This window comes from Vanellus vanellus (assembly GCF_965231255.1).
Source record: "Vanellus vanellus genome assembly, chromosome: 1".
Taxonomy (NCBI): domain Eukaryota; kingdom Metazoa; phylum Chordata; class Aves; order Charadriiformes; family Charadriidae; genus Vanellus; species Vanellus vanellus.
The window spans coordinates 108,870,407-108,895,798 of record NC_138905.1 but is presented as its reverse complement, the minus strand read 5'-3'; the positions used below and the strand labels follow the sequence as shown (position 1 = coordinate 108,895,798).

General features: G+C 37.8%; 1 protein-coding gene across 1 annotated transcript in view; it reads right to left on the bottom strand.

Moving 5' to 3' along the window:
• Window positions 1-6,844: 6,844 nt before the first annotated feature.
• ROBO1 (roundabout guidance receptor 1) overlaps window positions 6,845-25,392 on the bottom strand; it is a gene marked incomplete at its 5' end in the record, with an annotated part of 544,235 nt that continues 525,687 nt past the window's right edge. The window contains 7 exons of the mRNA XM_082491545.1: window positions 6,845-6,961; window positions 7,561-7,760; window positions 10,327-10,635; window positions 18,431-18,583; window positions 20,325-20,734; window positions 24,569-24,820; window positions 25,129-25,273. Coding sequence (XP_082347671.1) covers window positions 6,947-6,961; window positions 7,561-7,760; window positions 10,327-10,635; window positions 18,431-18,583; window positions 20,325-20,734; window positions 24,569-24,820; window positions 25,129-25,273 — 1,484 coding nt within the window. The 3' untranslated portion in view covers window positions 6,845-6,946. The remainder of the gene's footprint in view (window positions 6,962-7,560; window positions 7,761-10,326; window positions 10,636-18,430; window positions 18,584-20,324; window positions 20,735-24,568; window positions 24,821-25,128; window positions 25,274-25,392) is intronic.

Below are 25,392 nucleotides of genomic sequence, written 5' to 3'. Positions count from 1 at the left end.
ACTATGAACGGCTACATATGCAGGATAGATTGTTAGTAGCGTACACACTGGATTTACTGCCTGCCTCTATTATAGCCAGCCAAAACAAGCTCTCAAGGATTAGGTTCCCAAGGAAGATGTGGTTTTGCTTTCCTAACACTGTGCAGAGTTTTAGTGGACAAATTAAAAATTCTCCCTGAAAAGCAGCATTTGCGAAATGCTCACCAAATGGACGGACGTGCTCAACAAACAGAAAGGGTTTTAGCAAACTAGGCAGTCAGTCTTCATCCTGTACATTCTATGAAACAGGTTTTGTAGGAAAAAAGGCAAAACGCAAGTGAAAAAATTGCTGTAATGCAAGCATAGGAGGGCAGAAAATTTTAGGTTGATAAATGTAAATTCCTTTCCTTTACACCTTGTACACAGGAAGCTGAGGATGACGCTTGTGGAGTCCTTCTGAAGCATTCACCCTACAGTAGCAGCAGCATAAAAATATCCATGTCCCTCCCAAATGCATCACATAAGAATGAGGTTAGCTCAAGGAACAGAAGATATATAAAGCCATATATATATATATGTATAAAAAAACATTTGGCACTCATGCATTGTTCATACCTGCCTAAACAGATTCTGTTTCCTATAAGACCAGACTCCATTAGCACTTTGCACTGTTATACTATTTGTAAAATTATTTCAGGTACCAGTATCCAAGAAATAAAGACTTCAGCATTATGATGACTTTTGAATTTTAAGCTGTCTAAGCCATCAAATGCTGCCACCTTTGTAATATCTGATAATGATGGCATGTAAACTAACATTCTATTTCCATTTTATTTGGCATTAGTAAGGTGATTGATCAGTGGGGTACGGACTTGGCATGCTGCTGAGATGATTGTGGCAGGACCTGGCCCTCAGCACCACTTTTTTTGGCTTTTACTAGGTATGAGAAACTGCATCACACTGTACTCAGCCCAGTAGAGTGCAATTTCTTATGCAAACATCTCATTCAGGAATATAATGAAGCCTTTGATTCTGTGACAATTAACAATGCAGAAACAAAGGTTCTTGGCCATTATTTTCATGCTATCCAAATGCTTAAGGAATACCCTGTTAGTTATCATGTGCTGAAAGAGGGGGTGTTGAGGGGTTGGGTTTTTTTTTTGCTTTGTTTTGCTTTTGTCCTCCTATGCAGCAAAGCCCATAAGGGCTCCTTTACTGTTACTCCTCGCTTCTGACTTTGAACTACACCTGTGCTTGAAGACTCATGCAAAGCCACAGAATGAAAGTCAATACTAAGTAGTTTTATTCTATATTTCCTGATATTATTCTTGCTAAAATGATCTTATGCCTGAAAAAGAATTCAATAAACACCATTTTTATCACCATGGTTTTGATTGTCATGCTCCAAAAAAAATCTGCAAAGCAATTGGCTCCACTTTATGCCAGATACAAAGACTACAGCTGAGCAGGTCCCATCCTCATCATCTCATGCGACGAGAAAGCTGAATGCCACGGTGAATTAAACCTCCACTTTCCTCTTCTGGCAGCTTAAAATGAGCCCATTTGGTGTATATTTAGCAAGGACACAGAACAAAACAAGCATGCAGCAAGGATTTCACCCTTCTTCCAGTGTTCGTTGCACTGTGATGGCTGCTGTTTCCCAGGCCATAAGGTGGTAATTCACTTCCAGGACAGTTTAATTCAACAGGATTTTTGCCATTAGTTTCAATGAGACTTGGGTTCCTCAGGTCCTTGAGTTTTTTTTCTCTTTATATCCCTTGACTCCCCTTCTCCAGCCTGCCTTCCTGGTTTATGGCTTTCATAGAGACCGGATTTCAGTTTCACCACTTCCTTTTCCTCCTTGTGAATAGGATAGATTTTTTTCCCATCCTCAATACAGACATAAAATGTAAAGGGATCCTCATTTCCACAGTGTCATCTGAAATCTTTGACTGTTTCTGTGATCCACAATTCAGTGGCTTGATAAAAAGAAAGGAAGTTTAAGAAATACTGTTCCTAATCTTCAAATATTTCAGTCATAGACAGCACAATAGTGCATTGGCTTTTGTGAAGAACATATTTATAGGCAACAGAAAAATCATCATATACAATGAAAAAAACACAAAGAAAATCAGATCCGAGTAAACAGTTCACACTGAGATCCACAGTTGGTGTCAATTTTAAAGATTCATCTTGTGATTTGAATTCTGAAATTATCAGTTAGTTCAATACAAAATGAAGATGTTGAAGGACATGCCCAGTGAGGATGATGTCCGTGGCAACACTGGGAGTTACTCATGTGTGGGTAAACGTCAAACATCCATAAAAACGTTCGCCTTTCAGCTAAGTGTTTGGAACAGACTCTCGGTTCCCAACTTACCAACCTTAATCTCAGCAAATACAAAACTGTTCACACACATAAATCTGCATTTGTAGATACCTGTATCTTCCTGTATACACACTAAACATATTTTGGTGGTTCTCTTATACATTAGCAGTAGGACTTCCATTTGCAAAGAATTTTCACCTGTAACATAAGCAAAAACCATGTACAAAAAGCATTTTCTCCACTTGTAAGTAGATAATTAATTTGAAAGCTTCATTTAAGGAATATAGCACTTTTAGTTTTTAATAGATGGTTCTGTTGCTGACAGTAAAAGAATCTTTTAGGAGTTGTGAATACAGAGGCTGGAGATCAGCTTTTGAAGCATATTGAAGAATAGACGTTATGTTAGGCAGATCCTACATTTTTCCCATGAAGTTCTTTCTCCCTTAAGTTTATTCAAGGAAGAGAATAGATTATGGAAAACTGAAGTAGAAAATGTTAAAAGCAACATATTATGTAAAATTTACACGCTAATTAAAGCAACAAATTAACTAGGTTGGTATTTTAACAAATACTTGGTTCTGGAACATAGGAAGTAACATGGTAGACAGCTCATATGTATTTGCAGGAGTTGAAGCAAATTACATTGCTTAGGTTTCATGATCAGTTACAGCTAATCTACTCATATAAAATTTTTGCAAACACAGATCTAGGGTATATCTGTATCACCCTAAAATAAAACCACTTCATCATTTATGCTTCAAAAGAAGTACTCTCTGGAAAATAAACTGATATATAATGCTAAAACACGTGCAAGGCATTTTTCAAAATATTATAATTCTGATTTTCTTTAGACATCTTTCATAGTATCCCAACAAATATTATTTTACTTTGAGTAAAGTCAAGTCTAACAGTAACTCATACAGGATTTCACAGAACAAACTACAAGAAAAATCAAATTTCTACATCCATTATATTAATTCAGCACACAAATGCTATGGATTTTCTAGTATAATATTTGTTTTCTTCAAGGATACAGTGTAATCAAAACTTCTGCACACTATTTTCTTCTGTTGTGTAGGCTTTCCAATCACTGAGTAATTCTTTAGGTAAAGTGGCAATGCGTAAATGACCTAGTTTTACTGTACCTGAATGCCAAAGACCTAGTCAAGTGTGTATCAATACTGATTAACAGCAGTTAGAATTTTAAGACCGAGCTGTTGTATACTTTATCTCCATTACAGTGTTTTTGTTAAGACCACAAAGCACTGAGGACTCAGTGCGGGTACAAGAACTCTTTGACAACTCTGTGATGCACTGTCTCAAGATACTGCTACTCACAACTGAATGCAATCAACAAAGCAATCCGAATAGCTTCTTAGGGAACACCACCAACCATCACACAAATTTGTAGTAACTCTTAATAAAAAAAAACTCTTCGGGCAAGACTTCCCACTTACCACTGTTTGAGGTCAGAACTTCAGCTGGAGTCTGACTTCTAGTGAAGCTGCGCAGAGGGACACAGACGTCAGCTGGGGATCCGATGTGTGGTTTCCAGTATGTCACCATGCCAGTGAAGAATGAAGCGACTACCTGTTATTTCAGGCATGCAGCACCCGTGTTTCTGGACAGATAGACCTTACAGGGGCCTACGCACTACAGCTACAACTAGATCCCAGTTTTGTGATGCACCACTACACCTTTGGCAGCGGCTTAAGCTTTAATGCCAAGTGGCTGACGCGCTCAGGGACTCTGCCTCAAGCTCCACCTTGTTCCCCACACCCTGCTATGGCAATGGCTTGGTCCCAAACCATGAGGCCGTTCCCAGCGCCAGGAAAGACAATCATCAGCTGCTGAAGCAGTCTGTGCCCATCAAATCAATGTTTCCTGCCTTCTCCGAAGGAAAGGTGCGGGCCAGATGGATGTCTCCTGTGGCACAGTCTGGTCTACAGGCTCCTGTCTGGATTATGTTGGTGGCTCTAAAACAAACCAGTCTGAACTCAGCCATGAGGGCTGAAGACACCCAATTTCCCCCAAGCAACATAGAAAGCTAACATATTTAACTTATTCTACTATCTTAATACCTACTTCAATGCTACAATTATGAAAAAAAATTATACTTGAGGCTTACGCCTGATTAAGTGGTCAAGGCTCGAGCACTCTTCTGTGGAGAGATACTTGGTGCTGTAGTACGCTGCAGCACCTTAGGATCTGGTTCCGGGCTGCTTAAAGTTCTTGGGAAAGAAGAAGTACGGCAGTCAAAAAACCAAGGAGGAAAAAGGTTTTGTTGAATAAAAGATATAGTGTTTTTTTTTTTTTTATGGAATGTTATGGCTATATTTTTTCTCTTTTTTTTTTTTTTATTTTAATTGGGATGATGGGTGTAGGGTAGAGAAGGGCAAGAACGGGGTGATCAGTAAGAATACAGGGTTAGGAAAATGCAAGAGCGGAAAAGGGACCATCACCTACTTGATTGTGATTCACAGCAGGACTCTACCGACCACAGAATGGCTACAGTGCAGGGCGACAGCAGGCAGATAAGAAAACTTGTATTTCTGCAGGTCCCAACAAACATACAACTCATAATATTAATTCCCTTTACATATTTGCATCTTATTTCCTTTGTAACAAATGCGTATCACCCCTGAGGTGAATGCTTTTGTTGGTACAGATTTTCTTCATCAGCTCTCTCTGGAAATTGGCAGACTAAGAGACATTTTCGTTATCACAGCTCATGAAGCATCCAGAAATCAGATCTTTAAGGCAATCAATTGTAATTATGTAAAATCTTAGGCTGCATACAGCTCTCCCACTTTGCCCACGCTACCGTAACTGCATGATTTCAGTGGAACAGATTCTGACTCTTATCAACAGAAGTAAGATCAGAATTGGCCCTAAAATTATGTTTCAGGGAACACAAGAAACTACACAAAAAGAGAATGTATTTGAGAACATTTTTAATAAATAATGTGACAAAAATTACTTTTCTGATTATTGGATCCTCAGTATGCAAAATTATGGCTAAAATATGAGGTTTCTTACATGAACATAATGAAAACATTAATCACATGGATTGTTCCTTTAGTACTGCACACCCTTTCTATGGAACCTTTCTTTAAAAATTAGCTAAATGAAAAATTTCAGTCCTCGGTAAACACCAAAACACTTTTTTTTTTTCTTCTTTTTTTTTTTTTTTCATTGGGGCTAGTCCTGATAGCTTTCAATAAACAAACACACATTTTTCCATTAGCACCAATGACAAAGAAATTTTATAATTACAAAAAAGATCATAAAATCTACAGACAGAGGACATCATTTGGCAAATTCAATGCAACTAATGCCTCTATTTCAGCTTTAATGATAATCCAATGTTGAGAGAGGCCACAGCAAAATTGATAATTTTCTGTAAGTCCAGGAGAAGTGAGAAGTGTTTTGATTATGGCCCACATTTATGTTTGTTACTTTACCGTCTGTCATCATTCAAATATTCCAAATACAAACATAGAGCATTAACAAAAAGATGAAAAATATCCCAAACAAATGCTTAACATTTTCAATAAGACAAAAAAAAAGGTTAATAGTTACAATGGTTTACAAACAAAGTTTAGTGATTGTGCTTTTAAAACCAAAAAAAAAAAAAAAAAGATAAGCAGTGCATTACAAAAAAAATTCATCGCCAAGATCAAACAAAATTTCTTTAAGTGGCACTTCTTTTTTAAGGTGAATGGACACAAGTAGAGGTCTGAGATTTGGGCCAGTAACAGTTAATGATATTACCCAATCAATATTAAAAATGTCCATTGATTTTCCTGCTTATTTTCAGAAGCATTGTTGAAGCTGAAAATTAGAAAAAGTTTCAGATAAACTTGCTCATGCCATGATTAGGCAAATAGCAATCACATCGGCTTACCTCCTGCCTATCCCAAAGGACATTTTTAATAAGAATGTACTTAATGATGAAAATGGAAAGACAAATCAAAGTACCACAGGGGGGTTAAAATGAGTACATATTTACAATAAGAGCCACCTCATCCCAAATTAATTTTACTTGCATTTGTAAAACTGTATCATCTGCAAAAGGTTAGCAAGAGACTGGCAGAAAACAAGACACGCAGTCTGTAGTGGAATTGCAAGATACCATTTGCACTAACTGCAGACTACAGCGAAACCCCTAGAATAAAAGAATGTTCTGCGCGATGTTCACTTAGGGGCTCTTTTTAATCAGTGCTGTATTACTTGCAATGTTATCGATTGGCTCACTGGTGTACCGGCGGTGCACTAAGCACCGCCTCGCTGGGGAGAAACCTCGGGGTCCCAGGCTCTGCAATCCCCTTCTGTTCTAGTCCTGAAGCAGCAGCCGGCCCAAGTACCACGAAGAGCAGCTTACCTGCCTTCTTGGGCAGCGAAGGTGATGCACTTAGCGTTACGGAATAGGCAAGGGCTGTTCCTAATAAGGAGGGTTTACAAAGAAAGAGTAAAATAAAAACTAGCATTCAGATGGCATGAAGAAAAATGAAAAATTGTACACTCTGATTGCACTGAACATTATTTCTGGCGTCAAACATCATCAGACTTGAGGCATCTTAAGTGATTTTTTTTTTCTGATTAGATTTTAAAAGCCTGTTACAGTACATGTCGTCTTCAGCTTTCCGTTTCCTGTATTAAAACAAACAAACAAACAAATGATTACATGTTAGATTTTATTATTTAAAGGTTGTTTCACATACTTCTTAGAGATTTGTTACCTTTAAATAATAATTGCTACTTTTAATTACGCGCAGCAACGTGACTGCATGTTGGACACCCTTTCTACAATCAGGATTTAAATTGAATTAATATTAGGTAGAAAAAAAAGAAGAATAGTTCATGCCTTAATATCTAATAAAATCTAAACCAATAAACTTTCAAAAAATGTGAAAGGCAATATCAAGGTGTTCTTAGATGTTCTAACACTTTATTTTCACCTTTGGAAGATTCTGGATAAAGTGCACGTTTAAATATTGCATTTCTGTAAATTCTGTTCCAAAGGTTTTAGTGTGGTGACAGTTAAACTATGCTACATACTACTTGTTTTTTATGGTTTTGACACATTCTTTAAGTTTCTTTTCTTGGATTGCACATAACATCAATAGACAAACGTACTAATTATTTCTGAAGAGAAATATTTGTGGTTCAAAACTTTCTTTTCTTGGCATCTGTCTAAGCACAGAAAATAGCCTTATTCTAGTCATCTTCAGTAGTACAACTACAGTTACCTCCATCTCTTCTTCTTCCTCTTCTCCTTGTTCATAGGTTCCCAGTACTTGCATTTCCGCAACATTCCTTCGGGCTATATTTGCTTGATCTGCCCTCTGTCTACCTCCTGATCCTCTTGACGACATAGAGCTGGAGGAGCTGGGGTCTCTGGGATTATTTGATGTTGGAAACGTTGGTCTAGAATATGGCAGGATGTCCTCTGTAGAATTAAATATATACGCTGTTATGTTTACAAGCCCAGACATACTGTGATCCTAAAATTTCTGCATGCAGTTGATTTATTTTACTTTTTACGATCCTCAGTAGGTTTAAAGTGATGCCTGACAGGAATATGAAATACACTGTTTCCATAATAGCATTATAGAAGCTTTCTCGAGGAAATTTATAGTATTGACGTGGTAACATTCACCACAGAAAAAACTAATTCATGATTACTGTCCACTTCATTTCAATTTATGATCACTGCTCTACGTTCTACAGGAAAATGAAGAAAAAAATAACCCTTGTAGTATATTTTCAATATGACTGAATAGGAGGAAATGACAACACATACATGATACCTGCAAGCAGCTCACTGCATCTAAATATTAGACCCTGCATTTCTCAAATTGAGTTTGAAACAAAATTAGTGGGCATGCTTTAAAATTTCAGCCCCATCCTCTTCGGGTAAACTTCTAATAACTTTTCTCTATAGTAATCCGCTGTATTCAGTACCAATCTCTTACTAATGTGCCCATTAAACCAACTTACTGTCCAATCACCCCTGATATTGACCCTGGATACCTATACGAAGAAGGGACGAGGCTGTCCTGGTTTGAGGTAAAACAGGACCAATTTTGTTCAGTAACTTTACTTTCTGGCTAGGCCTCTTCTGACTACTGAAATTAACAGCACATTATGCAGATGCTGTTCTCTCTCAGAATGATAAGACCTATGTCTCTAGCTGTTGCCCAGGCACGGTATGCAGAAGGGTTTATGCTTATACTTAGTGCTATAACAGCCAAGGGCAGCTTTGTTATGTGCCCTGTTGGAGGGTTGGAAGCGGAAAAGTGTAGAGGGGTCCCACCTGTGGGGAGGAGCGGACAGGACAGGTGACCCAAAACTGACCCACAGGGTATTCCATCCCATCTGCCTCATGCTCAGTATAAAAGCTGAGGGATAAAAGGGTCAGCTCTCTTTTTGTCAATGGCCAACGTCTGAGGAAGACTCTCTCTGTTCATCTGCCTTTGATCCTGATCCTGAATGCAGATCCGGAATCCAGTTCCTGTCCATCACTGAGTCCAGCCTGGGACTGCCCCAGCGCCAGCCGGTGTCATGATTGTCAGCCTGGGAGCTTGATACGGTTTTGTATATATTTCATTATTTCCTTTTTATTTTATTATTAATGTTTCATTAAAGCAGTTTAGATCCTTCTAAACTCATAAATCCCTTTTTCCCTCCTCTGCCTCTGTCTTTGAAGTGAGATAGGGGGGACCATCTGTGGCTCACCCGATGGCCAGTTTGGCCCAAACCACGACAGATTTATTGGCACCCAACGTGGGGCACGAGTGGGACTTGACCAGAGCTGTGATAGATTGCCTGAATAGTTTGAATTCCAGCTTGCTCAGAGATTAGAACAGACAGCTCACATCATGTCGTTCTTAAACAAAATGTTATATTGTGCCTTTAGAGAGCTTTGTTTCCACTTAATTGAGTCAACTCTGCTTAACCTGCCAAATGCATCGCATAGTTTATTTACTCTTTGTGTTTTTATGTGACGGTTTAAACGTGCACTTTTGGTGTGGTGCACAATTGAGATGTATAATATGATTAGCTGTATAACAGCTCTGACTGCATATCTTGGGCATCACGTGATGGATTCTGTTACTAATAACACTTTTGGTTTTACCTGGGGAAAGTTTACTTCGCCCTTTGATGCTTATACTAAAGTGACACCAACAAAATGATGGAAACCTTCCGGGCTATGACGATAAGGATTGTCACTTTCTTAACATCATGATTTTGTTGTTGGTATTCCTGAACGTGTTGCAGCGGTGATTTCATATGTGTCACTCACCTGGTGGCTGGTTCGGCCTAGATCACGACACAGTCATTTGTATGAATTTGTGTTTAAAGCCTTAATGAACACTTGCAAATTCCATTAATTATGTTCCATTAATTAGTAAGTAGTAATCTTACCAACTTTCATAAACAAGAGATTAAATCGATCAGGTCTGATTCATATAACGCGATGTCAGTTAGTATTTGTAACTACTGCATTACTACTATGGCTTTCTTATTATTTAAACAGGACAATGATTATGAATAGACAAAAAGGGCCAAGAGCCAATACTTTGGTAGAAAAGGCTAAATATCAGAGTTACAGATCTACTATCTGACTTCACTCGGTTCCTTTGTCAATTAGATTATAATTAGATAGATTAGACATAACTAGACTATAAACATATGGTAGGGGCAAGGACACTGATCCTTACAGCTCTCAAAGAGTATTTCTGTTTGGGCTCCCTCAGTGTTAGCTTTAACACATGACGGCTGCATAAGGAAAGCAAGATACAAAATTTATGTTTTTCATAAGCTTCTGTTTCCATTTTACCCTAATAAGAACCTGCAACGTGACCTGTATTAGCACCTATAATTAAAAAAAGTAGTGACAATTTGGCCGACCTAGCTTCACACGCACCATCGTGTGGGAGACCTGGAAAGAGCTGTCTCTTCCCTGTGATCAACACACAATAACTCATTAAACTGAAAGCATGCAAAATAACCTTGAAGAAGATGAGTTTTTGCTGGTGTGCCTTCTCGTTTTGGTGCTTTATTTCCTCGCAGTTTCCCTTCGCTTTGCTGTTCCTGTGATTCTCTCCGCTCTCCCGAATTTGTCCGCACATCTGAATGCTGTCGCCCATCCACCCCGTCCCTCCCCTTGTAGCTCGCTCCTTTCCTTTCCGCAGATCTGTCTGTCCTCGCTTCTATAGAAGCAAGTTTTGGCAACATGACGGGCCGCACCTCCAGCTGTGATTTGGACTGGGCGGTTGGTGATTTTATAGCTGGAGGTGGCACAGGAGGGGGTGGCAAGTCTACAAAGTTGAAAAAGAATAATAATTACAATGACATCATACCATACACTAATGAAATTAAGAAATAATATTTAACTTCCACTGAAGAAACAGATGCTCTATTTACTTTAAGCCCTCCCTCTGCCCTTCTCTCTCCACCTCAAAAAGTATGATGTTACTGTTCCAACTGCTGATGGGTATCTTTCCAAAGCTTGAGCTTTAAAAATGCGAAGTAAAGACCTTTCACTGCCTTTTCAAATCACATTTTCTTAAAAATCATTACAAAAAGCTGTCAGAAACTTCAGACACCTGGATATTAATACATCGGTTACAGACATCTACACAGACTTAAAGACATTAACGTATCTTTGCTGATATTTATCATTTTTGCTAAGTCCACTCAACAACATAGAAGCTTGTGCTATAGGTCTTCAGTGAGTTGAGTGTTAAAGCAAATTGGCTGGGGTGTAAGAAAGTATATCAGACGGACTGCTGATACATGTAAGGATAATCTACATTAATTATTGCATTCTTCTTTCAAAATAGTAGGTTAATCTAACATACGTATCCCTGAAGTCTGTGCGTGTCTCCCGAGACCTAAAAAAACTCCACACTTCATCAAAGCCATAACAAGCTCTCAGGAACAACAAAAACAGCAAAAAAGACACACAAGATTTATGAATTTGTCGCTGTGAGTTAGCACAGCTTAAGGGGTTCTAAAATTCTGTATATTTTTAAATAGTATTTATGAGGCACACATATGTTTTACTTAATTAAATTTTTCTATTCCTGCACTAAGACTTAAAACTAGACTGTGTAAACTATTCATCAGGATACAATAGTGCTCTGTGGAATATAAAACGTGAAAGAAAAAAATGTAAAAGTCAAAACAAGGAAGCGACAATAGAAAAGCGGTTCACAACAAAGATGTAGGAACAAACCACATACATGTAAGAGAAAAAGTTAAAAAAGTGAGCTGTGAAATATGTTTGAGGTTAATATTCTCAAGTGAGATTGCTAAAAAAAAAATAAATAACAGCACTATTAAAAAAAAGTTACTTCAGCATTTTATAATAGTGTGCATTCATTCTTTCTACTTCCACAAAAATCTTGGAGCAGCTGTGTTTTTCAAACACCATCACTATATATACAGATAATTCACAGACTATTCAAGAGAACATTTCAACTGAAAATGAACTAAACTGGGCCAAGAATAAAGGCAGTACTCCTGAAAAAGAAAAAAACAGGCATACACATAATTTCAGATATGGCAAATGCCAGATATTTTTGAGAGGCTTTCCAGTGACACAAAGCACAAATGACTTGATCTAGCCCTGTGGAAAGGTGTAGCAATGCAGAATTCAGTGCTCTGTGCAGGTTTACTGGGCACCATCCTCCACGATAAACTGGTGACATAACTTGGAATTGCCCTTGACCTGTTTTAAATAAGAATGGCAACTTTATCAGTTGTCTAGACTGGGATGATGAGGAAGAGAGATGTGAAGCTCATTTCCTAAGGTTGGACACACATCAGGTAAATGAGATCTGTAACATCATTCTTGCAGCATTAACTCCGCTGTCTTGGTAAATAAAATAAAATAAAAAAAAAAAAAAAAAGAGAGAGAGAGAGAAAAAAATCCCACAAAACCCCAACCAAGTAACCAAGAAAACTTCTCCTTGTTATTATTTATGACTTGAATAAGGGGCCAAATCCATTTAACAAGAAACACAGAAACTTCCTTCCTTCTAGTCTTTTTAGCTAAGAACAAGTTGGACAACTGGCCTTATATTCCTTGCAAGTTGTGTAGGGTAGTTTGTTTTTCAAACTAGCAGTTTGGGGAACATCTGTTTTGGAGAGTAGCTAAAGGTAAACAATTGAATACTGACACTTTAAGCATCTACTTAACACCCACCATTTGCCGTTGTCTTTTACGAAAAAGCACTGTCATTAATGTAACTTAGCTAGAAGTGGCTGAATCAAAATAATTTTATTTATGGAGTGGGATTTATTAGACTATAGTCTAGTAAGAACAAAGACAGATCTGTGGACAATGGACTGGACTTGTTTAACTGAAGGAACTAAAGCTGTAAAATGAAGAGGCAGCTTCTGATTCAATAAGAAACGAAATACAACAGATTTTGGCAAGAAAGCACAGAATCAGTTTTGTTGCATTCCTTTGTTATCCATAATGCTTTAAACATGATTTACGGTGCTAACCTCTGTCCAATACACAACCTTAGCAATGAAAATCTGTAATTCTACACATCATAGAAGCATTCAGACTACCTCCTCTATGCATCTAAAAATGCCCTGTGAGCTCTAGCCACCAAAGAGCAAACAAACCCACTTTTACTATGCGACCCAGCCCTGTAGGTGCCTAAATTCAGTATGTGCCTACAATTGTGGTTTTTTGGATCACAGGGCTCCATAGCCGTGTGAGCCTAAGTGTCCATACCTGCTCCAAAAAATATTGGTCTAAAGAAGTGTGTAACCTCTTACAATTCAACATCTAGGTGAAAAATTGTGTGAAGACCCGAGAATAGCATGCGATATGTTCCCTGAAGGCCCAGTGCATCAGACTATGTCATATCCAGCCCAAAGCTTATCAAGCACAATAAATGTTCTTCAAAAGCAATGCTGGAGATGGTAATGTTCCCACCTTTTGCGCAATACTTTTAGTGATTATAGAACTTGGTCAAGATTTAAAAAATAAGATAAACTCTTCAGTAGCTTGAGGAGCTTCAACCAGTATTTTCCTTTCTCTGGAAAACAGCCTTCTCGCATGTCTTCTCTCAGAAAAGGACACGCTGAATCAGAAGTGGATGAAGATAGTCAAACTCAGAAGTGTAGGCTTCTGGAACCGCAGTTGTTCATGCAATACCTTGTGTCTCACATTCCCCACTCACTGTCTCTATTAAATTATCAGAGCACTGAATAGCCCTTCTTATGAGCCTGCTGATGTAAAGGGAGTGTAGGTATTTGATACCAAGCCTTTTCAGTCACCCTTGGAGCCAGTCTCCCACAGTTGTGGCACAGCAATGCATTGGCTGAACACCAAAGGGAAGGAACAACATCTTTCCTGTAACCTATAAAATACAACTTGGAAAAAACTACTTTATTCAAGAATCCTATCCAGCTACACAGGACAATGAACAAAGTGGTGTTAAGTCTTGACAATGGAAAGGAAAGATGCATTGATATAAAAAGTTTCACAAAACGGCAGTAGCTCTATGGTACAGTAATAACTAAAAGAAAAGTGATATTCTCTTTCAAGAACATTTTTGCAACCTGCAGGGAAACTATAAAAATCTTCATTACAACACAGTACTCCTTACTGAGAAGACTCCTTTAGAGAGGAAAAAAAAGCAACTTTTCAGGGGTCAACACTATTACACCCCTGTGGTATTTATTTTAACAGCTCAGATCACAGAGAAAATCCAGATTCAATCTGCCTCCTCTAGTACAAACTGGCACACTTCTTATTAAAAGGAAAATGGAAGCTTCCATTGTAAGGAAAAAAAAATAAATTGCAAAGCAACATCAAACCAATATAAAGAACTAAGACGTATTTGTTAAAGGTCAGCTGTGCTCCCATGTTTCATTCATGTCTACGTATTACTGTTGTACTGCGTCCCACGGAACTAAAACAATTAATGGATGCCATTTCATAGCATGGTCTACAGGGGAAACCTTCCATATCTGCCTTTTGAGAGGAGCGATGATAATTTTCTAAATGAGAACATATACAGGAATTATGGGATAAGCAAAACACCAGTGGGGAAAAATAATCTGCTAAATTAGCTTGGCACTGAAGTGGAGGGACCACAAATAAGTACAAAATGATGAACTGTAAGTAGTGACAAATGAAGGAAGTAGGCCTTATTAGGCAACTCTCTCTTTTGAGCTCTATAGGGTTGTAGATTTCTACTGTCATACCCTGAAGAACACAGCAGATTTATAGATTTGATGTAATATTGGACAAGATACAGGGTGAATTTTCTTCTATTGCATGTTTATGCAGGCATGCAAAACTCAAGATTGTTCCTGACTTAGTAAAGCTTTAAGATCATTTAAGATTCCTAGATACATAATAACCTCAGCTACTATTATTCATGCACTGAAGTTATTTTCATGGTTTATCTTTCAAGGAACATGGCTCAAACTGTATATAATAATTGGATGAATAAATAGATACAGCAAAACCCAATACGATGTATTGGTTTGTAGGGTTTTTTTTGCTTGTGTGTACATATACATAATGCTTTTATCAAAACAATTTTCACTCCACAAAAACTCCCTCAGTAACAAAATCAACATTTACAAAATATCTCACAATGGGATCAGAAGCAAGGTCTGCAAAGAGAGCAGGTATCTGAAAATTGTTATCATTTGATAACAAGCTGGTTTTTAGCAGACGTAAGAAATGAATTCCTACTTATTTTTTACCTTGCTTGAAATTTGTGCAGAATAGATTTTTTTTTTTTTTTGTACTGCACAGGCAGAGGGAGACAAAAGTACAAATGATGCCGGCATGCATAACAACTTAACACTTCAAAGTGAAAATTAGGGGAAATATTTGACAGATATTCATGTTGCCTTTTGTAAGAAATTCAGCTGCCGTAACCTCACGTCATTGATAACACAGCTAAACAACTCAGTTACAGTCTCAACCAGTTAGTTGGAAAATGTTAGTATTTTCTCCTTTGTCACTCAGAGATTTAAAAACAAATCAGGATTAAAAATCTCGTGTTAACTCTCAATGGTATAATTTCTATTGAAAGACCTACTGAATTGAAGCAATAGCAAAGTAATTTTATCCTTTTTATCTAAATGCTTACAATTCTGAGGGCTTGTAGATATGAATAAATCAATTCAAGACAGTTCAGAAGAGACTTTCATATATATAATCTTAGAAAGGAAAAATATTCTTTTAAAATTCGGTTTCTTAAATTAAATATGTAAGTAGGTCAGGCAAGGTTGAGAAGGAGGATACATCTGTTAGTTGGTTCTTGTAATGCACTCTTAGTAGTTAACTCTCTAAAAGGCTAGATGAAGAGCAATTAAAAATTCATACATTTTAATCCCTACCACCTACTGAGCAAAGATTTTTAGCAACAAATATGGAGAACATTTCACTGCCTGGATGACTGTCAACGAAAGAAACAACTGAGCTGAAATCCCATTCCACATAAAGTAGAAGCCGATTTGAACTAATGCTAGCAGAAAATACAAGATTGTTACTACTTATACAACGCAGAGTAGATCAGAGAGCACTCTATTTAAAAAAGGGCAGTAGTAGACCTTTTACTGCTACATTAGTGACAAACACGCTTTCAGAAATACCGATCTCTTTCACAAATCTTGCTGTGTAAAGAAAAAAATACAGAATTTTAAGACTTACATATATTGCTGCTGATCATACTCTTGGGATTTTCAACCATTCATGCAAAGAATTTATTTATATATCCTTTCTGTCACCCAATCACATAAATTCTTCATGACAGTGGCATTTCATGAAACTGCTAGCAAATACTAATTCAGATAATTTGGAAACAGTAGAAAATTCTTTATATGTGAAAGTAAATTCCATTCAAAAGGCTGAGAAAGTAATGATGCAATGTATTTTTCTCCCTTTAGTATTTATTCAACGCTTCTAGCCACCAATAAACGATTAAATTCAGAATATCTGCTTTGCTGTACTACAAACACATGTGTGTTCACCCACTATGAGGAAAAAAAAAAAAAAAAAAAAAAAAATCTTTGTATCAGGCATTCCTTTATAAAACAGTGTGACATCAAGCCAATAGAAAAAAACGAAGTATCTCTGGGAAAGGTCAATTGTGCTTTCATATTTCATTCATGTCTCCATATCACTTTTCTGCACTTAAAATAACATCTTCTAATTGTTTTCCTTATAGAGATTCTAAAGGGAAAATATACTAGATGTGTTCTAAAGGGAAAATATACTAGATGTGGTTATTAAAATGAATGCTTAGAATCTTCAGTAAGGTTCGAAATATGCTTATGTAAATGGATTGAGGAGAAAAAAAAATTAATAAAAGAATCAAAACCAAACAAGCCCTTCAACCTTTGAACTGGGTTTTATTAGCTCTGCAGAAATTAAAGCCATATTTTGCTGTTCCCTGAATGACCATATTGTATTGCACACTAAACAGGTTAGCGGAAATTCTTACCTAATTAGAAAATATGCTGAAGTAAGCAGGTGCTATATAACACAAAACAAATATTGATCATGATTGTCAAATCTATTGCAATATCTAACCACAATGCTCTATGTTTTAACTTTGTATAATTACTTCCACAAAAACCTGTCATCAAATACTGACCCACCTCTTATTTATTCCCGTGTTAGAAGGAAATGACCACATAAAACTCCTGTTCAGATTTCATAACTGACGTGCTAGCTGTTGTGTTTGTATCAAGGTTTGATGCTCAGCCAATTATTCAGTTAAGAGCGTTCTCTTCAAGAGAATAAAAGCTGTTAAAATATCCATAAAATCTTGCAAAATGCCATTGCAAGGGTCTCATAAACGTAACGTTTCTGGTACAGTTTTGGGATTTACACCTTGTGTTGTCCTTTCACAGAAGCAAACATGCACAAAACCACTGTAATAACCTCTTGAAATCATATAATATTCCAACGGCTCAGTTTCACTGACAGAAGGGGCCTGGGCATAAGCCAAGAGGCCCAGGTGCACTGTGTCATGCCAGTATTTAATGCAGCCTAATATCAGATAGATGCTAGTGAGAGAAAATACTCAGAATAAAGTACAGATAATAGCACGGACAACCACTCATTGCTAAATTACTTCTGCTCGTCGTGCTGTGAGCTTTGTATTAAATTTTTTCGTCAAGTGGCAGGAATCATAGGGAGAAGTGGCTCAAAACTCCCTTCTTGTAACCTTGGATAAGGATCTATAATATTAGGCTTTCATATGATAATGGCAAATGATGCCCCTCTTTGAAAAATTTCAAACTGGTAATGAAAGTCCTAATCAGATTGTTGTTGCGGAGAATCAGGAGGTGGGGAACGATGCCTTTCTTTCCTCTCATCTGTTAGCAAATTTAGCAAACTTGACAAGACGGGTTAAGTCTTGGAGAATTTATCGTACATGAATTTCCAACAAAGCTCGTGGGTTGTTTTATAAAACTGGAAGGTAGTGCTTTAATAAAAGCTGCACCACCTGAGGCATTTTCATTAAAGGCTCTCTCTAGACAACATCACAATGTTTGCATTATCCTCCTACAATCCCAAGAGAATACAAGCACTACCTTTTCAGCAAGAGTTGATATTGTGTGTGAAGGCACGAAAGAAGATGATTAGATTTTGCTTTTACTCACAAAGTAACCGCTTGCAACAATGCTGTGGTCAGGATTAAAATTCATTGATTTGTGCTGCCCACCATTTGAACGGCAAACTGTTTTTTGCAGGAAAATACACACTCTCAAGGTTTAATAGTCAATCACGTGAACGAAGACTTTAATCCTAACCACACATTATTCTCAATGACTGTACTATTTATGCTATCTGGGCTCTTAAATAATGACAGTAATTAGCCGATTAGGACACTACAGAAAACAGGTGCAAGGCTGTGGAGTGGAAGCATCAATGTACAGTATTAAGGAACTCTGGCATTTAAAATGATTAATCTGTTCAGCGTGTTTAGCAACAGGAAACACAAATCACTGAATTCTGAAACATAATGTTATCTCTGTGGAAAAATTTCACACACACGCACTGAATGCATATTTAGAAAGGTTCACTGATGTTTTCACCCATTTCAGTGGACTCACCATCTGTGTAGACTTCTCTGCGCAGATGTCCTGGCTGGTGTTTTTGCTTTTTGGCAGGTCGGACCTTCTGTATTACAACAGCACTCATGTTGCTGTCGGTAGACACGGGGCTGGTGGGTCTAGGGCAGTGTGATGCATGAAAATGTCTACGGCCTAGAAATTGTTACAGAACAACAGCTATTATTTTTCTTATCTAAAATAAGTTGTTTCATACTTTCTCTGTTTTCACATCAGAACGACCGAGCTATACAAAACCTGAAAATACACTGTTGGAACAGTAATAAAACTCTCATCCTTCCTGTAATCAGTTTTTGAGTGAGCCGTAACCAAATCGAAGCGTTTGCTATCCTATCAGTAGGCAGGCTGCCTTAGTTGCGCAGAAAGGATCCAACTGGTTGGTAGGTTGTACCTCCTGCCCCAGGAAACCCAACGCCATCGGCAGTCAGGCACAGGCCTTCCAGAAACAACAAACCAGTTCACTTTCAAAGGGGTTTTCACCCCCCCCAACTTGGGCAGCATGAGGTCACCCACGCCGTAAGCAAGTCACTAGCAGGTCTCAGGTACAGGTGCCCCCTACGCCGCTTTGAGTGAATTACCAGGAATGTATCAGGGATGTATGACTGGCATTTTATCACAGCTTATTTGCAGATAAGAAGTGTCACGTTTTTAGGATGTGTAGTCAGGTACGGGTAATATAAATACATAAAAATCACTGCATGGCATGAACATGACTGTTGTAAAATTATTTACCTGTAATAGGAACAGGATGTAAAAAGGCCTTTTCTAAATATACAAGTTCACACACACATATTTATATGAACATATATGGATAAAATGGATAAAATCCTGGCCCTGTGGGTACGAATGGGAGTTTTGCCACCTACTTCAATCGGCCAGGATTTCATCCAGAATTACTAAATTACCTCCCCTCTCACTCTTCATGATGAACAGCTGTGTTGAAATGAAACAAAGGACTGTTAACTGGGAGAGGATATCAGAAATGGGAGGAAGGTTGCAAATCTGTGGAGTCAGGGTGGACACAATTGTGATAGAGTACCTCTTCTCCAGGTTTGGCAGTTTAATAGGATTGATTGGCAAAACATTCACGGATCTGCTTAAAACCTGTATCCCACACGGTGGTATTCTTATCTCTTAGCTGAACTACAACAATATCCACTGGGCCTAGTTACTGATCAGGTAAACCGATAAACACTAAATATTACAAATATTGTATTTCATATGTCCGGTGGTGATTCAGGAGAAAAAAAAGAAGTAAGAAAAATATGCGTAAGGCCATGCTGCATATTCATAATCTATATTCTAAACCGCAACTAATAACAGCTGTCAAATTATCAAACCAACACAAACCCAGTTCATCTCAATAATACAGCAGTTACAGCTTGAACAGCATTCTCCAAAGGGCAACAACAAAATATAAAATGGAAAACAAATAAATGCAAATCCAGGGGAATATGACTTTAAAGGTTTACTATTTATTTGGCGTTTCAATACAGAGGGATTAAATCTCTCATGAAGAGTGACTGAAAACACTGGGAATCTTATACTAGAAAAAGGATACAATTCCTTAATTCTTTTTTTTCCTCATTCAGCTTTGGGTGGAAATCCACCAGCAGGGTTGAGGTTTGGCAATAATCAATGAGTCTAAAAAACTAGGAACTACTCATGAAAAACAATATAGAGCAGCAATTTTTTTTTTAACTGTTTCACCAAAACTCCTTTTCTGATTCTTCCAGTAGTCTAAATTAACCCCCTCTCCTGAATTTCTAAATGTTGTAAGAACAAAAATAATCCAGGAAGAAGTTGCAGATAAACGTATTTCACAATGGTGATTTTTTTTTTTTTTCTTCTCCCATCAAACGGAGGACAAACTCACCTCCTGCTGCATCCTGCATTTGGCGTCTGGCTACTTTGAGGCCAGCGTATTCTGCAGCTGCTGCAACAGCCTGTGCAAAATCTGCATCGGTAAAAAATGATCCATCTGAAGAGCTAACGCTAGACCGCCCGCTTGAGATGTTATCTTCTTCGGAGGCTGAACCCCAGCCATTGATCATGGACCCTGTCACAGAGCTCTCCAAATCCCCAACGCTGGAGGCAGGTGTCTGCTCAAGGCCACGCAAAAGGAGCCTTCTGTTCTGCATCTTGGCAACCTCTATATCTGCCTCATCCTCCTCCTCCTCTGGTGCGTCAGTATCCATATCAGAGACCAAGGGCCCTGAGATATATCCATAGGTATGCGGTGGGGAGATAGGCCTTGGAGGGGGTGGAGGACTCACAGGTTGACGTCTGCATAAAAATACAAAGGTAAAAAGAGTTGAAGTCACATAACGTAGTCCGAGAAAATAACATATTGATGAAAATATTTATTTCCCAACAAGGTTGACTTTCCTTTTGAAATCAACAGAATTCATATCTGAAGGGCTTATGGTTGGTTATGGGTTGTTTTTTTTTTAGTTTTTATTTTTGCTGTAAATCAGAACTGACTGACAGCTATGTAGTTTGGAGTCTACCACAAAGAAATAGGATTTTTTAATACGGTTCCTTTCTCACCAATTTTAATGCAAATTGGCTTATTTTTTATAAAGCTGTTCATTTTTCCTAAACCAGCACATGTACAGCTAGGCAAAGAGGTGGTTACAGTTCACACAACTATTTAAAAAAATTATTTGTGCACCCTTGACAGTACGAGCAAAAGAAGTGTCTGTATATTGCTCTAGAAGCTTGAAGCAACCAATGTCAATAGATGCCTCTATCCGAACAGATTGCTCCAAAACCATCTTCCTTCCATCCACCCCAGTGATTCAGAAAGATATGAGAAGAGATATTGTAAGTTCATTATTTTTTAATTTGGTCTAGGTGATAATATAAAGAACGAATTCTCGACTGTGACATTAGTTCTACGTCTTAAGTATACCAAAATGCACATAGATGTATGGGTTAATTTATTTTGAGCTTAAATCATCATAATGGCGTCTCCAGTTTAAAGAGGCAAAGTATCAGATATCATTAGACCAACGCTCTGTTTAGTTAATACTTCACTCAGAAGTCCCAGCTAGTTACATTGCCAACAGTTTTTCTCTACAGGGCCACACGCGTGCTCTTTAATTACCATTTGTCTGAGAGGAAAAAATACTTTCTGCAGCAATGGCTGCACTTTTGGCTTTGCGTACCAGGAATTTCTACTGCAGCCTGCTTTATAAAAATTTCCAAACTAATTTTCCTTTGTCAATTTTCCCCTCTTATTATCTCATTGACAAATGGTACCTTTCATAAACTAAATCTTTTCTTTTGGGGAGGACACAGTTTTTTTTATTTTAATAAATGGGGATATTTACTAATTTTGAAAGGAAAATTTAGCAAGGAAAAACCTAATACTTCGTGGCAAGAGCAAACTGGAACCTCCCTGGACTACATCGTCTAGCCACTGTTTTCCACTTGCTGTATTAAACACTGAATGGAACGAAGCAAAGGTCAGTTAGGGATATATACCCAATAATCATTTAATAACCCCCCTTCTCCTCAAATCCCAGAAGCCATGGCCACATGGCAACCTCTACCTGCCTTTGACTAGAGACCTTGCCCAATAAAGTTTTAGTGCCTTTATTTAAAGCTCTTGTAACAACCATCCTTGTAATGGATTTGCGAGCCTTCATATTCTCTAGGTTTTGGTATTAGGAGACAGGCAACTGGTTACAAAATATGCTACGGTTCTTGAAAATATAGCTGGTCAGCCAGCCTTCAAGGCTAAGCTAATTGAGAGCAGCTGGTTCATGGGCATACAGAACTAACAATACTTCGTTCACTCTATCTGATGCAGTGGTTCTCGCTTTAACAGTGACATTGTCTCCTGTCTCAGCTCTCGCTTTACCATTGACATCATCTGCTATCTCACTAAATCTTCAGTTTTTTCTCTGCTTGTTCACTCTTCCAGAGCACAGATTTCTATTTCATTTTGCTATACTTATAGCAAGCTGACCAAACACGGAAATATGACAGTACACCATCACCACCAGAATCTCATTCTAGATGTCTGGTTCTGATCAGAAACTGAGATAATATTCAGCAGAACTACAAGTAAAGCTAATAAAAAGTATGATAAATAATATTTTAGACATTATTTTCACTAAAACCCCTCATCATTTACAATGTCCCCAAAACAATGCAGAGAAGCACTATTCGAAATGCATCCTTAATTGGAAAGTATTGTCACACCATATTCAAAAGAGAAAACCCCGTTCCAGAATGGGCTACAGCTGTTAAGCACAGTACATCCAACTCCTGTATAGCAATACCATGGATCATATTAACGCTGTTAGATGGAAAAGGTAGTCAGCCAAGCCTTACAAATCACGTAAATAGAATTCTGTGAATGTTTTTTAACCGATGAGATGGATGTAGCAAAAAGAAAAGAAACAATGTCTGCAAAAGTAAGATAAAAAAGACAATTGTAATCACTATCAATCCTAAGAATCTCAGCAAAGCTAGACTTGACCATTGTAGGAAGAACAAAATAAATACACATTTTATTTTTTCAGTCCCCTCAATAAGCAAGGTGTATGCCCTAGGGGTTTAAATTGGAACATCCTTCCAGATACTTCTGCCACTCCTTTTCATCACATTTGTGGTGACTAGCCGTGAGTCTTTGTTTTGAGCAAACTTTCTACTTTCCAGGCAGTTGCTGGCGGGTTATGCATGTTTGCATACATCTGCTACTCTATTCTGTACATCAGTATGCATCTCCCACTCTCCAGAACATGGTAGCTAAGGTTCTGGAAAGTCACAACACATTGCTCACTTGGCATTTCCCTTTTCCATCAGTGTCCAGCTAGTTTAACCTCTAAAAACCCCAGAAAATGTAGGTGATTAAAATTAACACTTCTGTGCCTTGACATACCAGGGCCAATGGAAATTACAGGAAACTATTATTAGCCACCCACTAATAAAAAGAATCATTGTAAAGACTCAGGAAGATAGACGAAGAGAAAAAGATACACAGTACAAGAAGTGCTACCATAAAGAACAAAGAAAACAAAACAAGGCAGACCAAGTAGAAGTGGGAAGCAAAAGCAAATGCAGATATAGGCCCTTCAGAAAAAAAGATTTAACAACTACTCTTACTTTAAAAAGGGAAACATAAAAATGAACTAACTTTTCAAAAAAAAATTCAGGAAAATACATCCATAAAAGTCCAGTAAGCTATATTAATAAAAATCAACGTTCTACAGTCTGCTTGTCAAGATCAAATTCATTTCATCATAATAGGTCTGCGTTTCACTGAAAATAGAAAGTATGACTGGAATATTGCAGGTGAGTTTGTGTATTTGTGGTAATAGGCAATATGTGCAAACCACTGGAGGAAAAAAAGTAATAAAGAAATATAATTTGGGATGGAAAAGCTGTGCCTTCTTAACAAAAAGGCAAGACAAGTAAGCATCATACATAAAAAGCCTCATTCAGAATTCACTGTTTTATGGAAGAGAAGCTGTGAGAGTGTATATGCAAAATAGTTTGTACTAAAAGCAACTCAGAGAGGAAACAAAATTTCCCTGTAACAAATATCTATCTTTATTAATGGTGGTCGTTCCTTTAAATAAGGATAGGTGGAAATGTTAAGAAAATTTTGCATGCAATGTATTAGGATTTTGCATGCATGTATTAGGATTTATGAGAAGAGGAAAATCTATAGGTTATATAAATTATATATTTATATATATTCATACATATTGGTGACAAGTTAATTGCACAGTTACTGTGAAATAATGCATGCTATTTTATGGTAATAATGCAGTAAATCTATTGGAAACAATGGAACTGTAATTATATGGTAAGCTGTGTTAACGATACCACTTTAATATCCTGATGACTGTGAATTTAACTTGTGTCAGCATCGTACGTACCGTAAAGTGATATACTGCATTTCTTTCCATGGTATAAAAATAAAGTAACTTAATTACCTATTTCTTAGCTTACAAATAGTTCTAGCATCCTGGATTAGAAGTCAAATATTAACAGAATAAATATCATGGGGAAAATCTTGGCCTCACTGAATTCAACAGGAATTTTCAGTGGGGCCAGGATGACTTTTGTCGTATTTCTGTCGCTACATTTGCATTGACACACCTCCGGTCAGGTTGGTGTTGTATGTGTCCCAGATCCTCCTGACAGTCCTGTAACATGGGCTGGAGTTCTTCCTGGGGAGAGGGGGTGAGAGTGGCAGTTGACTGATGACTATAGGAGACAGCGGCTGGAGAGGAAGCTGCTCCTCGGACAGGTGGAGTAGGACCTCGCTCATCTTCTTCCTCTTCCTCTAGCTCATCCTGCTGCAGATACATCCTTGCAGGTGGGACAGGACAAGGAATTTCTTGGTCATAGCTAAAATTAATTTTTTAAGAAAATAAGGACTTAAATTTTTACTGTGTAATTAGCATATCTGATACAGTATAAATAGCCCAGAAAAAAATCGTTGTTAAACGTGCTCTTGAAAACAGCTTAGTAAGGATGTATTCAGTGCACGTACACCACTGTCAGTAAGCGATCCCTCCAAATAGCCACACTACAGCTAGCTGAGGACCACCAGAACCATACTGAAGGAAGGTCTCACTGCCAGCTTGTGGGGCAAATTACAGTTCTATTAACTAGTGATTAAAGTGAGAAACAGATGATGCATTCCTCTTTCTTACCTTTCATCCACTGAAAGATTGTAATCTTCACTATTGCTATGGGGAGGTGGATGTGCTGGAGGGGGTGGAAGAAGATCTGCCCAGTTCATGCCAGCTTGCTTGGGAGCCTTTGGGGTCCGAGCACCCTTCTTGTGCCCTTGACTCCCTATGAGTAAAAAGTGATACCTATTGTAATGCTTTTAAGCTTCTCCTTACTGCTACGCTTTGAAAAACAAACAAAAAAACCCCTGTAGTCCCGCCCAGATCCTCTTGAATTCTCTGGGA